This window comes from Sorghum bicolor, chromosome 4 (genome assembly GCF_000003195.3).
Source record: "Sorghum bicolor cultivar BTx623 chromosome 4, Sorghum_bicolor_NCBIv3, whole genome shotgun sequence".
Taxonomy (NCBI): Eukaryota; Viridiplantae; Streptophyta; class Magnoliopsida; order Poales; family Poaceae; genus Sorghum; species Sorghum bicolor.
In genome coordinates this window covers 65,554,800-65,571,253 of record NC_012873.2, presented here as the reverse complement: position 1 = coordinate 65,571,253, position 16,454 = coordinate 65,554,800, and the positions used below count along the sequence as shown (strand labels likewise).

Here is a 16,454-nt window from a genome sequence, read left to right as displayed (position 1 = left end):
GCGGTGCTGCCCTGCTGGGACGGTAACACCAACCAGATAAGCACAGGCTGGGATGGGTTGAGGCATCTTTGGAAGGTGACACTGGTATTTGCAGCCTGGCATGGCCGTAATGACGGTGAAAGAAAGACGTAATTAGGGGACAATTTGAGAGGTACAGATCAGTTTCCTGTCTGCGATTCAGCAAGCAAGAGTTTTGCGTGCTCCATATATATCTAATTATTATTAATTATTTGATTTTGTTATTACACTCCACAAAAAGAAAGTTACTGCTGTAGTTAGCTACTGAGGAGCTTGGGTAAATGTACAGTGGTGGTTGTCTCTGATGTAGGTTTTTTTAGTAGTTTATATTTTGCTTTTTATTAGGCCTTGTTTAGTTCAAAAAAATTGCAAAATGAATATTGTAGAATTTTCGTTTGTATTTGACAAATATTATCTAATTATGAACTAACTAGGCTCAAAAGATTCATCTCGTAAATTACAGAAAAACTGTATAATTAATTATTATTATTATTATCTATATTTAATGCTTCATGCATGTGCCGCAAGATTCGATGTGACGGAGAATTAAAAATTTTTGTAAATTTTTTTGGAAACTAAAAAGGCCTTAGTCATCTCCAGAAAATATGTTTGCTTAAATGGTTATGTATTGTGATTTGAGCTAGGAACGAGGAAAAGAGAGAGTTCCAGCAAATTGGGCTTTCAAGGAGCTGTCTTTGTTACGTAAATACTTACGTTGAGTAGAATAAGTTTTTTTTTTTGCGACTTACGTTCAACTTGTCTTTGTTATGGGACTTGAGAAACACACAATGCCAGCGCAAGGAAAGGATGCAGATTTCCAATAGCAACAAAGAAATATCGTACTATCCCCTAAACAAACCAAAGAAATATTCATGGCAACAGGTTCACATGTTCTTTGTTTATATTTAGCAACGCCAGCTCGGTGTTATAAAACTTCATAAGATTGCTTGGACATTTGTCCAAGACTCACTGTATCTATCTCGCGTAGTTTTCATGGCTGGTTTATAAATAACAATAATGGCATGTCATATAAATGTCTCCCTCCCAGCAAAGAAAAATAGCACACCAATGCCAGCTGGTGTCAGCTCAATAACATGCCATGAGCTAATCCATCCAGCTCAAATAAAATTTATTAACCATAAACTATCTATTTCCTCGTTTCCAAATTCTATAAATTTAAAGTCTTTTTTGTTTTTTCTAAGTTCATAACTTTAGTACACGCCTAGATATGTATTATATATATATATATATATATATATATATATATATATATATATATATATATATATATAGAACGACTTTAATTTATTTGACATCGAGGAAGTAGCAAACATGTTGGGTTGGTGCACTATAATAGAATGTACAGCTTGTTGCATGATTACCTGGACGAGTTGCTATATATTATGTCATATGTTCCAATTCATATTGAAATCAGACTCATGGTTGTCCATGTGTTCAGCGACGGAGCCAGCGGCCGGTCAAGGCGGGCTTCAGCCCGGCCTAACGATCCTGACTACATAGCGCCCCACCTAAGCCCCACCTTGATTTTTTATATTTAATTATATAGATTGGGAAGGGCCATAGTATATAGCGTCCCACCTAGGCGGGCTTCATGACGTATTTTGTGAATTTTGTTTTGGTCGACGTTTTCAATATAAGATTGATTTATGCTATAATATATATGTCTATTGTGAGAGAGCCATAGTAGAGATAAATTGTCGTAGACTTTTGTTCAGCCCGTCCTAAATTTTTTTCTGGCTTCGTCGCTGCATGTGTTGTTCTATTGCATATGGGCACAAGTCATGAGCTCATGTCATGAACAAAACATAGAGCGTGGAAGAGCTCTTATCAAACAATACACGCATAAGTTTAATACTTTAGTAAAAACGATCAAGACTTCTATGCACGCAAGGGAATTGAGGGACTGACAAACCAGGAGAGAGAGTGATGGACCGGGCCAAGCGACAAAGAAAGAAATTTTCTCCTTTTAATATTAGATACATACATAGATATAGGTATAAAAAAATATGTATATTCACATTGTAAGATAACATTGCTATAATTGCCGACAAAAAATATTGTCTTTTCAAATGTCATGTACAAAGTATTTATAGAAAATAGTTGGTTAAAGTCTGACAGTGGAGTAAATTGGTATAGCTTTGTTGGTTAGATTCCTTGCACACAGACCTAACTACTTAGGTTTACAGCTATTATTCTTTCAGTACTAAGTGATTTGTCCACTTGCAACTTTTGTAATGACTTTGTCAATGTCAGCCTCTCTAAAACATCTATAGAAAAAAGATGTGCATGTTTATATAAGATGATGGGTATGTGTATTTGTATATGGGCATGAGGCATCTTCATATTTAATGTGTTTTTATTAAAAGTTACTCCCTCCAATCCAAATTATAAAATATTTTAATTTTTTCTAGATACATAAATTTTGTTATACGCTATATCTAAATATATAAAAAAATAATGTATCTAAAGAACTAAAATATCTTATAATTTAAAATGGTGAGGTAGTAATCTTTAATTTTTGGCTAGATATCCCATTTTTTTTACAACAACGCAGCGAAACTCTGTGCACAAAGAAAATCATGCTGGACAAGTTGGCAAGATTTGCAAAACATAGGGTCAGGTCAACTTGGCAGGTAGAGGCGAGAGAGAAGGCGCCTGCAGGTTGACCCACGGAAGCGTGGCGCGGCCCGGTTGGGGATCCTCTCTCGGGGCTTGCGTGCCGGGGGCGCTTCACTCATTTGGCGGCCCTCGATTGGAGCACCGGCCGGCGGCCGGCCAAGGCGCACGTTGCATGCGCTGCCTACAAAAGGACCACACACGACACGACCTTGCCACAAAGAATAACCAAACCCAAAACAGTCTCTTTTTTTTAAAAAAAAACTCGCAGTGTCTGTTTTTCCATTTGTTAGGACTTAGGAGATTATATTGTTTTTTTACCTACGTGGTTAAGGGTCACTTACTAAAAATGGAAACTAAAAGACAGTATTAAGCCATAGAGACGTTGGGGCTACGTCGACATGGAAATGCGCTTGGCAGCAACGCTTACGCCATTCCTGGTATACGTGTCATCACCTCTTATACGTACGGTACACGTACGCGTATAGGCTGGTATAAATGCATTGGTTTGTATGTTCAACCACAGTCCATGTCGTATATTTGCTCATCAGCATGTTTGACGACACATGCACCGGCCCATGAGGGGTTGCTTAGTTGGTGAAATTTTTTGCAAAATGTTATTGTAGTACTTTATTGTTTGTATTTGATAATTACCGTCTAATTATGGACTAACTAGACTCAAAAGATTCGTCTCGCAAATTATAGACAAATGTGTAATTAATTATTTGAAAAAAGTCCAAATTACTCCCCTCAAGTTTGGCATATATCCAGATTACCCCTTAAACTTACATTTGGTTCAATTTACTCCCTCCAATTATTTCAATTGGTCTACTTTACCCCTTAACATGATTTGGTAATTCTATTTTTCTACGTATTAGTTGTCTTATTATCAACTTTTGTGATATTATGGAGAACATCATAAGTTATTAACTTTTTACCAAAACTTTGATAGCTTAGGAAATTTAACAATAAATTAACAGTAGAGATACGATACAATATCATATAAAACATAATGATGAAAAAACATAGTGCAATTTTCTAACACAAAATACAATATCCTCTATCACCTCACAAAAATTTGAAACTAAAATATAATTTATACATAGAGAAACAATAAATCTCTTTAAGGTGTTAGTTGGACCAACTTAAATAGTTGGAGGGAGTAAATTGAATCAAATATTAGTTTGAGACGTTACTTGGACAAAGGCTAAACTTGGAGGGAGTAATATGGACTTTTTTCTAATTAGTTTTTATCTATATTTAATGCTCATATATACCATAAGATTTGGTGTGACTAAAAAACTAAAAAAAATTGCAAAATTTTGGAACTAAACCCCTGAGTTCACCAACCCCAGTTCTGAAAATGGTGTGATTCCCGCAGCACTACATACTAGCTACACGTCACGTATATAATACCGTTTTGAGTCGTTCAACTTGACAGCACACGCACAAACATTCGTGAACAACCGGCCGGGAATTAGAGCTTAAGATTATATATTAACATATAGGCCGTCCATTTCGGCGACGAGCCATAGCCACCACCAGAGACGATGTGGATGGAGGAGGCAGGGGAAAGGGCACCGGCATCAGACGGGAAATGCTGCTGGGTGATGGAGGCGTGCACGCGAAAGCGAGAGGAGCGAGCGAGAGGCACAGCAATTACAAAAACACTAGAAAATACGGCCGTGATGGGTGATGGGTCACATGCATGCACGCCAAGTGAACGCTGTGAGTCGTGACGGCGATGCGCGTGCAGTGCACGGCATGTGATACACTAATGCATACTCCAGCATCTATATATGGCCAAATGGGAAGCACAAAGAAGCTGTATGACGTGATGATGCAGTGCTCGATCTGCTGATGGCTGCTGGGCGTGCGTGTTAGCCTTGTTTAGTTGCAAAAATATTTGCAAAATAGGTTAACGTAGCACTTCTGTTTGTATTTGACAAATATTATCTAATTATAGACTAACTAGGCTCAAAAGATTCGTCTCGCAAATTACAGATAAATTGTGCAATTAGTTATTTTTTCAATCTTTGTTTAATGCTCTATGCATGTGCCGCAAGATTCGATACGACAAAGAATCTAAAAAATTTTGCAACATTTGTGAGGAACTAGACAAGGCCTTATTTCTCGACAGTTTCAGCTCGATCATAAGGCCTTTTTTAAATTCAGGTGTAAAGTTTTGGGTGTTATATTGGTTGTCACTAGCATGTTCGCTGATCTGAAAAGTCATGTATGAAAATATTATTTGTTGATTTATCGTAAGAGAAAAATACTGCTAGCTGGCAGCAAAAATACGACTTATAAGACAGGCAAATAGGCTCATATAAAAATAAATTATAGAAGTCTTCGGTACTTCACGAGATAAATTTGTTAAATCTAATTAATTTGTCATAGTATATGTTTATTGTAACACCACAATGTTAAATTATGGACTAATTAGACTTAAAAGATATGTCTTACAAAATAGTCATAATATGTGTAATTAATTATTTTTAGTCTGTATTTAATACCACACGTATGTATCTAAGCGTCCGATTAGATAGAGAATAAAGTTTTGGAGAGGAACTGAACAAGGCCCAGCACGTCTGCATGCGCTTTTTTAATTTGCACGTGAGAATTGCTGTCTACGTCAGCGCATCGTGATATTCTCGGTTCAGTTCGCGAAAATTTTTGGATTTTGCTACTGTAGCACTTTCGTTTGTTTGTGGCAAATATTGTTCAATCGTAGATTAACTAGGGTCAAAAGATTCGTCTCGCGATTTACAGTCAAACTGTGTAATTAGTTTTTGTTTTTATCTATACTTAATGCTCCATGCATGTGCCGTAAAATTCGATACGACGGGGAATCTTGAAAAATTTTGAAAACTAAACAAAGCCTGAGGCGCGGTTTCGACGAGCAAGAATTTCCAAAGACAAAAGAACGAATAAATTTAATGGCCTAATTCATGATAAATACATATTCCACTGGAAGTTTCTATCCAATTTTTGGGCCTTTTTGGTGCAGGCAAGCTTGCCATAGCGCGCTTTTGCTAAAAAATGCATGGGAGAGAACAGAGAACCGAGTAGGTCGCGTGTGGACTTCTCAAATTCAAACGAGGGCAGGCGCTGAGGCCGCGAGGCAGGATCCACCATTAAAGTCAGAGCTAAAAACACACAAAAATAAAACTAGCTAATTATCACACTTCACTCAAGCAACAAAAGTCTTGTTTAGTTCACCCAAAAACCAAAAAAATTTCAATATTCTCCATCACATTGAATTTTGCGGCACATACATGAAGTATTAAATATAGACGAAAACAAAAATTAATTGCACAATTTATCCGTAAATCATGAGATGAATCTTTTGTGACTAGTTAGTTTATGATTGGACAATAATTGTCAAATAAAAACAAAAGTGCTACAATACCAAAAACAAAAGGTTTTCGAAACTAAACAATGCCAAAATAGTACTCCCTCTGTACCTGATTTAATAAACGTTCTGGCCACCAACTGTGATTTTGCAAAGATGGACGTTGCAGCGTATAGAGGCCGTCTTGGACACAAATACCCCTGTATGTGCCAGCGCGCGCGAACGTCCAGCGCGACGCAAAAAAAACCACGCCCAACGAGGAGTCAAACCTGCGACCAATAGCCTCACGCCCCCAGAAGCTAACCAATTGAGCTATGAAAACATTTTGTCAAGATTCCATGCGCAAACGTATTTAATAGAGGTAAAGCAGGAAAACTATCCTCTAATTAATTACTCCTTGGTTATCATAATCCTGTCTTAAACGTCTATTAAAACGGGTGTGGAGGGAGTAGGTACTAGTTACCACCCCAATTTGTTCGGTACTTTATCTCTTCAATACATTCAAATGATCTACTATTTAAATTTTTAGCCTTTTCTAACTTAGCACACCACAACCCCTTTTCTTTGCTTCTGGCTTCACCCCTCTAGACGCGTTTTAAATATTTCCACCTATTGCCTTTTCCCTCATCTTCTCTAGTGCAAACGAATATTTTTTTCTGAGAATCGATATACTCCAGTGTATAGTTAAATTAAGTCAACTAGCTAGGGTCGCAATTTGATGCACATTATTGATACGGCATCGATCGGCCACACGTATCATCAGAGAGTTAATTGCCCCATACTGCGATGACTGATTGCATCGGAAGGTCATTAGACTAGCTATGCACCACCAGCAAAAGTCAAGCTATATACATCAGGAGAGAGTTCTATGAAAATGGAAATAACGATTAAATATACATACAAGTCGCATCGATGAAATTTCTTCCATTCTTTTAATTTGTCAAGCAGGATATTAATTTGAATTGATAGCTAATTATGGAGCTTTACTAATGAATTGACATTTTTCATGTTTTGTATGATTCAGAACCAGAAATAAAATCCCTACTAGCGACAGCTGTTCGGCTGTGTGCCATTCTTTAGTTCATCATTAATCACATCACATCATGTAAACCTTATTCTTTCCCCAAAACTCCTTTTCAAAGAGTTTTTTTTTTAAGATGGAATAGTGGCTGAAACGATCAGCTCCGACAAGACAAATTAAATTTCCTCATTAATAGCTCTATCAGTCATTGTACGCTACTTCCTACGGCAACGACTGATTGGCAGGCGAAATGAAGGATCATCATACGGTATCACATATCAGTGGCTCTGTTCTATTGCCATCAACCTTTTTCTTTTTGCTGGGACAAATAATAAGGTTGACTGAAGCTACTACTCCCCTCGTCCCATAAATAATTGTATTTCTTTAATTTTTATTATTTATATTTGACCGTTCGTCTTATTCAAAAAATAATAATAGATACTATTTATTTTTTCATAACTTATTTTATTGTTAGATATATTTTTATATTGATTTGTTTAATTTATTATTTGCACAAAAAATTTAAATATGATGATTTGTCAAACATGAATCTTAGCATTCAAAAAATGCATTTATTTGTGGGATGGAGGGAGTACCATCCTCCTAAAATAAAATACACAATTCATTTTTCGTGAAGTTAAACTTTATATGTTTGACTAAATATAGAAAATAATTGATCATGGAATATCATTACATAATAATTTTATTTGGAGGTACAAAATATTGATTTTGTTTTCTATATATGTGTTTAGCTATTTTTTAAAAAAAATATTGAGAAGTAAGACGTGTATTTAAATATGGACGGCCAATCCGTGCGGCAGATCGGAGGGATTCAGGCATGCATTGGCGCTCCGCGGCACAGGTCATGAGTCATCACACAAGGACGCGGACGACGCCCGTGCTGCGCATTGATGGCTGCCAAACAACAAATTCAGACCGCCAAACACTCACAGAATCGAAGATCAGAGTTTTGCTGTCTGGCCATGCGATCTTGCCCGAGCAAGCAACCAACCATGCCCTCATTTCATTGGAGGCACGATTCTAGGGGTGATGAGTAGGCGACACGTAGTGCGACGAATGAATTGTGAGACCATGCGCTTTAGAGATTGGATTGGACGCGCGCACGGCCAGCCGCCAGCCTATGGATTACGGAGTACTAGCACTATTTCACTATTGACGAAAACCTCAGCAGAAGGGAACCGCCGCCGGCCGGCGCAGCTAGGGATTGGACGGCCGCCGGATCCGGAGTGGCTGCCTGGGGTGCTCAAGCAATATATCCACGCCATGGCTCTCCGTCAGCGGCCAGCGATCGTGATCAGATCGGAAGTCGGGACAGATCGGCTGTGTCTCTGATCTGTGATCAGATCGCAATCGCCCGACATGCATGTCAACTACTACCTCAGCCATCAAATTCCAAATCTGAATCATGTATCCCGCAGCGTCGTCCGGCTGGCTCGCCAAAGCATTCATGCTGTGTAGTGTAGTATGACAATGACCAAATATAGTCGCGTTAGCCTGCGTGTCATGGTGGACTGGACTGGACAACGGTAGGAATGAGCCAGCTCACGCTAAACTGGTTATGAGGAAATTTTATATTATATTATACAATTAAATTTCTCAAAAAAAAATATATCAGATATGTTTTTTGGGGGCCTAAGGTCATATTTGGTACCGCTTATCTGGAAAGCGATTCCCAATAAAAATAAGCATATAAATAGAGTAAAAACAGCATTCAAAATACACCGATCGATCTAATCTAGTTTTTGCCTTTTAGTAGTTGAAATAAGAGCGGTGAGAATAAATTGTAAACCCTAAACAACTGCCACGTGGTGCGGCAGTCCCACTCGCACGCAGCAGGTCGGAATAATCCTTCCTCCTCCGACACATTTGTTCGTGTTCGGTGGTCCTGTACACGAGTGTAGGCTGCTGGGCCGCTAGCTCCCAACCACACGAAGGAAAGGAGAAAACGAGGCAAAGCGTCGAGTGTCCGTGTGTCCCTCTCCTGCCCTGTGTGACCCGTCAAGCAACGAAGCCGATAATGGTGATCGATCAGGCGGCGAATTCTGCAGGGACAGTACTGGGTTCTTCTTGATCGCTGTCGATCTGTCCCGTCGAGCAGGGGGGACACGATGCTGAATTATTGGAGGAACAATGGTGACGCCCAAGACGAAGCTAGCCAAGCACACTCGCCCACACGTAAACGGCCGTGCATGCTGCCATGCTGGGAGGGAAACAAAACAAACCACGGAGGGAGGCAAGGCAAACCAACGGCAAGCGAAGATAGGAACGAACCAAGAGAGATCGAGCACCAGCCTTTCCATGTGTCGCCCTCCCCTTCCAGCTTCCCTGCTCCGTCACAAGGTGGTGTGCGTGCGACGCGTCATTGTGCAATGTGCATTTTGCATAAAAGCTAATTTTTTTAGGACAAACGGTATAATTAGCTTTTATTTTCGTCTATATTTAATGTATGTGACGGGAAAACTTTTTAGTGTACGTGCGAGATATGTGTGCACAAGGGTTACAAGGCCCTACTGTACGTGCGAGGTACTTACTCCGTCCATAAATAAATACACGTCTCGTTTTAAATACTTACTACGTCCATAAATAAATACACGTCTCGTTTTAAATACTCTCTCCATCTACAATTAACTATTCAAATGTACTTTACATGTGAAATTACAATTCTACCCCTAAAAGTGGAGCTCACATCACTGGCAGATGAGATTTTTTCATTTCCTTTCTCTTTCTTCTTTTTTTTTATTTTTTATTTGCACGCTTTCTCTTTCTTCTTTTTTTTTATTTTTTATTTGCACGCCGCATGTTGCAGCCACCGGCAGTCCGAGTCTGCTAGCTTCGGATGCCATCAAGATTCAAGACCCTTTATTTGGAGATTTTTTTTAACCACAGATGTGAAGTTAAATGTGACGGAGGGAGTAAACATCTCGTTTTTTAAAAAATCAAACTTTTTAATATTTAACCAAATATATAGAAAAATACATTAATATTTAGATATATAATATGTATCGTTGGATTAAATATAAAATATACTTTCATAATATAATTATTTATTATTTACAAATACAAATATTGATATCATTTAATATTAATCAAACTTAAAAAAATTGGCAGTATGTGCGCTGGTGTAGGCATAACTGAGTCTCAAAAAATATAAAAAAAAATCGCCTCGCCATGTAGTTTTGAATTCTTGTTCTTGAGATTGAAACCAAATTTCAAGACGGCGATCAATTTGGACCGCAGACACGGACACGGGACGAAACAGATAAAACTGGATTCTTGGGCAGGTTCACTTGGAGACGACGATTCCATTTCATTCCAAGCACGGTCACACACCCCCGAGCTCACCTTCACCATCAGATCAGCACAAACGTGAACAAAAGAGCACCCCACCCAACATGCCATGCCACTACGTACGATTCTACTGCTACTCTGCTACACTGCCAGCGCCGACCGACTTCTAGGCGATGGTGACCTGCACGGACTTGGTCTTCTTCTCCGGCGGGGGCAGCTTCTTGACGGTGACGGTGAGCACGCCGTTCTCGCAGCGCGCCGCGACGCCGCCCGTGTCCGCGTCCTCAGGCAGCCGGAACTTGCGCACGAACGACCGCGGCGTCGCGCCGCGCTCCAGCCGGATGTACCGGCACCCTTCCCCCTCCCCTTCCTCCTCCTCCTCCTCGCGCTTCCGCTTCCCGCTGCCGCCCTTCATCACCAGCACACGGTCCTCCTCCAGCGTCACCTGAAACACGCGCAGATGCGGTTGGGATCAGTTCATCTGCTCGTCCCTGGACTGGATCCAACAACGGAGTAACAAAACCACGCGGCGCAGACACACGTACGTACCTGGATGTCGGACTTGGAGAGGCCAGGCACGTCGAGCACGAACGTGTACTCGCCAGGGGTCTCTACGATGTCCACCGGCGCGCCGCCGCCGCCGCCGCCACCGAGCCCGTGGACGCGTGCGTGCCCGTGGTGGTGCGCAGCGTGGTGGCCACCCGAGCGCCGGTCGCCGTCCGCGGCGGCGAGGCGGTCGAGCACCTCCGGCAGGTGGAGGAGGCTGGTCACGGCCGTGTCGAACAGCTCCGTCATGGCTCCCTTCACCGCTCTATCGGACTAAAACACTACGCGGCTTCGCTTGATCCAACTGTGTTGGAGTGGTGGTGAGATCTGCGGTGGCTTCCCTTGCTGTGAGCTCTGCGATGTGGCGAGGCGAAAAGGAAGGGGATGGGGGTATAAAGTGAGCGGAAGCGAACGTTCGAGATGTTTCACAGAGGTGGTGTGCTGTCGCGTCCAGAAGGACCGGGAGACACTTGGAAGAACCGAAGAACGCAGTGGCTACGGGGACCGGGAGCAGCTGCTTCTCAGTAAAATGCTCCTGGGCCGCAGTTAGGCCGATTTTTCGTAGGCCGGTTGGGCTCCTGCCTACAAACCCGCTGCACTTTGCAGACGCACGAGATCCATGTAGGAGGTCACTTTGGCGTACTGAATTTTAGCAGTAAGTTTCACCTTGCTAATTAGTTTTTCTAGCACAACTTTTCACACTTGCCTGTTTACATCTATTCCCTCCATCCTAAATTATAAGTTAGAGGGTATTTAGTCCCTATAGAATACAAATTACAAAATGCGGGAATGATGAAATACAAAATGCCAAATTTTCAGGGTCATGTTTAGTTTCATTCAAAATACATAATTTATTGCCCTCATGAGAGCCTCTTGTGCTCTTTTGGGTTTTTTTTTTGCCTCTTGAGGTCAAAATCCAAAATGAAAAATAGCCACCTTTTTGTCAAAAAATTTGCATGGTGTTTAGTTTCATTATGAAAAATGATGGACTAAAACCTAAAATTTTTTGGGATGAAAGGGAAACTAAACACCCCCTATTCTAAGAATTTTGGAGAGTCCAAACATTTCAAATTTGATCAAATTTATATGATAAGATAATAACAATTATGATACCAACTAAGTATCGTTAGATTCTTTCATAGTTATATTTTCATAGCATACCCATTTTATGTTACAAATCTTAGCATTTCTCTATATATTTTTGGTCAAATTTGAAAATGTTTTGACTCTTCAAAATTCTTAAAATGATTTATAATTTGGAATGGAGAGAATACTCCAACTCATCTCTTTCTACTCCTGTCTCCGTAGATAGGTTTTACACTTCTCGTTCCTCCTATATCTCCTTGTCAAGTTGCCATGGGCTTCACAATGTCAATAGACTATAGGTCTTGTTTGATCGTAGTGTGTAACAGCTAGAATGCTAAATTTAACAAAAGATAGATCTAAAAAAGTTGTTCTGGCTAAGCCAACTTTTCACGTGTATAAATATATTATATTAACAATCTATTAGCAAGAAGCACTAATGCAGAGCAATACAAAGATGACGGATACTTTAGGCCCTGTTTAGATTGGAGATGAAAATTTTTTGAGTGTCACATCGGACGTGTCGGAAGGATGTCGGGAGGGGTTTTTAGAAACTAATAAAAAAACAAATTACATAACTTGTCTAGAAACTGCAAGACAAATCTATTAAGCATAATTAATCTATCATTAGCACATGTAGGTTACTGTAGCACTTAGGCTAATCATGGACTAACTAGCCTTAAAAGATTCGTCTCGCGATTTTTAACCAAAATGTGTAATTAGTTTATTTTTTATCTACATTTAATGTTTCATGCATGTGTCCAAAGATTCGATGGGATGGATGAAAATTTTTTGGGTGGGGAACTAAAACAGGGCCTTAGAAATGATTGTTAAAACTCGTCATATGCTAGCAATTTTTTTTTTTTGAAAGCCAAACACTAAAAATTATAGCAAAATAGAATCAGGACATCCAAACACGCTACACGCCACTGTAATGAGCGAACATACCTATCATACATTTCATAGCTTTGGGCCTTGTTTAGATGTGAAAATATTTTGGATTTCGCTATTGTAACACTTTTGTTTGTTTGTGGCAAATATTGTCCAATTATAAACTAACTAGGGTTAAAAGATTCGTCTCGTAATTTACAGACAAACTGTGTTATTAGTTTTTGTTTTCATCTATATTTAATGCTTCATGCATGTGCCGCAAGATTTGATGTGGGAATCTTAAAAACTTTTTGGTTTTCAAGGTGAACTAAGGCCCGGTTCAGAAAAAAAATTAACGAGTAAAATCCTGTCCAAACACGCTACTACACGCAGTTGTATATTTTATGTGTCCATGTATTTTACGAGTACTTTCAGAAGCAAAATCCAAAAACAGGAGGAGACATGGGACAGGATGTTGGGGACTAAGGCCTTGTTTAGTTAACCCCGAAAACCAAATTTTTTTTAAGATTTTGTGTCACATCGAATCTTGGGGCATATGCATGAAGCATTAGATATAGACGAAAACAAAAACTAATTGTACAGTTTGCCTGTAAATCACGAGATGAATTTTTGAGTCTAATTAATCAATGATTGGATAATATTTGTCAAATAAAAATAAAAATACTACAGTATCGAAATCCGAATTTTTTTTGAACTAAACAAGGCCTAAAGGATAGAAACAGGAGCGGGTTTAACCCGTCCATTTTCTCAGGATACGGCTTGTTTAGTTCTCACAAAAAATCCGAAACTTTTCAAGATTCACTGTCATATCGAATCTTACGGCATATGCATGAAACATTAAATATAGATTAAAATAAAAACTAATTACACAATTTGTTTGTAAATCACAAGACGAATCTTTTAAGCCTAGTTACTCTATGATTAGACAATAATTATCAAATAAAAACGAAAGTACTACAGTATTGTTTTCTAAAAAAAAATGCAACTAAACAAGACCTAGTCGTGTATTTTGATCAGTTTTTCTCAAACTGAAGATAGACCCAACAGGCAATCCCCTAAGGCCCAACAGCTGAAAACCTTCCACAGCAGCCCAACAAAACCAAATTCTTTTTTTTTAATCTCAGTAAAACCAGTCCTACCTTTTTTTTGCATCTCAGCAAAACCAAATCCTACCTTTTTTTTTATAAGGAACCAAAAATCCTCCCTTGTCTCGTTGTCAGCACTCCATCAGCGCTCTCATCCTCATCCCAGTGACCAAAACGTCCGACATGGCCCGATCATTTCGCGTAGTGTGCTATGGACGCGGATTTAGTGACTTTCCTACGGATACACACATCCCAGCCCTCTAAGAGCGATCGGAAGGCTATCCTTCATCTCATCTTAGGGGACCATATGTTAGTGTGTAGCCGCAAAATCGCCAGCTTCGTCAAGTTCTCTTTCGCGGAGCCTCGCGATGACCACGGCCTCGTCGCCCTGCGCGACGCCACACCACGCCTGCGCCCCCTCGGCATCCTGCCGGACCCGCTCTTCAGCTCCGCCATACAGCCTCCAGCTGAGCCTTCACCTCCCGCACCCGCAGCACCAAGTTGCACACGGCAGACGTGCGTGCCAGCACCCAGTGTCGTCGCTCGTGCATCAACCCAGCGCCGCGCTGCCCTCGGTCCGGACCAGCGCGTCCACCTTTGCGCCGTGCCGCCAGAGCCCTGAAGGCAGCGCATCTGCCGCCAGAGCCTCGGTCGGCCGGCCACCCGTTGACGCCGCTGCCCGGTCCGCGGGCGACCGCATCGCCAGGAGAGGCAGGAACAACACGTAGTACTGCCAGAGCTCGTCCTTCCTGCCACGCTTGCGCGAGGGCACGGGTAGCGCATCGGGACTCGGCCTTGCCTGCGTGGGCCTCGCACGCCGTCGCACCGTTCCTGACAGGGCATGCTTGAGAAAGATTCATGCTCGGCTGCACTATGGCAAGGCAAGAAGCAGCAGCAGGTACGACCATGACGTGCTAGAGCTTTGTCCTCGCACCATCGTGGAGCTTCATCCCCGTATCCGCTCGGAACGTCGTCTCATTGTCGGCCGCCGCCGCGCCCGCTCGTCTCGTTACGGCCGCCGCCGTGCCCGCTCGTCGTGTTACCGTCTGCCGCACCCGTTCGTTGTGTTACCATCCGCCACGCCCGCTCGCCGCATTGGTCGTGGGCTCACCGCGTCCGCTCGCTCATCACGCCGTCCTTCACCCTGCGCCCCGGCCGCGCACACCTGCGGCTGGCTGAGAGCTCGCCGCGCGTCGCTCTCCGCGCAAGCCGCTTGTTGCGCTGCCCTCAGCCTTGGCCACGCACGTTCGCAGTGCTAGGAGCAAGCTTGCCGCGTCACTCTCCATACCGGTCGCTCGGTTGTCGCGCCGCCATCCGCCTCAGCCACACATGCATGCTCACAGCGCTAGCAGCTTGCTCGCTGCGCTACCATCTATGCTGACTGCATACGCTTGCCTCGTCGCCCTCCGTGCTAGCCATATGCGTGCTCACCACGTCTTGAGCGCGCGTGCTGTTCTGCACGTCGGCATGCTCACCACGGCGCCGTCCTTGCCCACTGAGCGTCGTGCATCACAGGAGAGCACCGCGTGAATGCGCTCTATTTGCGCTCCTCTTCTGCCGGCTGCCGGCGCCGAGAGCGGATGGAGCGGAAGGGAAGAAAAATTAACCCCATGAAAATGAAAAAGTCACTGACACATGGCCCCATGAGCTGAGAGAAAGAACATTCTTTGGATCTGATTTGAACGACCAAGATAGAGAGAAAGTTACAATGTAACTTTACTAAGCAAAATTACAGAATCTCAGTCCGTTTGCTATGTCTGACAACAGACCATGCTTTGTACTACCCATTTCAAGAAAAATATAAGCACTCCATCAAAACAAAATATAAATCTTGCTTTTTTAGTCATTTCATTTTCAGACTTACTAGGTTTATATAAAGAGGAATTAACTCTTAATAGGTTTATTAACACGTTGCTGCAGCTACGACTGAAGTTTCCCTTCCGCGAATTAGCCTCAACAGTCAACACCAATGGTAGCAGCCACGCGCATGCAAACTACTCCGTACTTCCTCCCAAATTAGATAATGTTGTGGCATGGGTACCGGTCAAACTTTCTCTATTTTAACTAGATATACAAAAAAAAATACATGCAACATTTTTATCTCCAAACAAGTTTATTATAAAAGTATATTCAACTATATATATAATAATACCGATTATGTATTATAAATATTAATATTTTTTAATATATAACTAGTCAAAGTTAAAAAGGTTCACTTTTCGGAAAGTGAGAATGATATCTATTTTGGAACGGAGGGAGTAGTACTTTTGTGGATACGACCCATTCCCATTTTAGGTGGAAAGTTTGGGATAAAAATGGAACTAAAGAAGCAAAACCTTCTTTACTTCTGAAAAGTTTTTGAATTTGACTAATGTAGCATTTTCATTTTATTTAGTAATTAGTTTTGAACCATGGATTAATTAGGTTTAAAAGATTTGTCTTGCGAATTTATAGATAAACCATGTAATTAGTTTTTGTTTTTGTCTACACTTAATGCTTCATGCATATA

The 16,454-nt window shown here is 41.3% G+C and overlaps 1 protein-coding gene across 1 annotated transcript; it reads right to left on the bottom strand.

Moving 5' to 3' along the window:
- Positions 10,224-11,279, bottom strand: LOC8081950 (18.6 kDa class III heat shock protein). The gene is made up of 2 exons (XM_002452884.2): positions 10,890-11,279; positions 10,224-10,785 (listed from the first exon to the last, which is right to left on the bottom strand). Exons 1-2 carry the CDS (start codon positions 11,133-11,135, stop codon positions 10,507-10,509), a joined length of 525 nt encoding a protein of 174 aa, XP_002452929.1. The 5' UTR covers positions 11,136-11,279; the 3' UTR covers positions 10,224-10,506.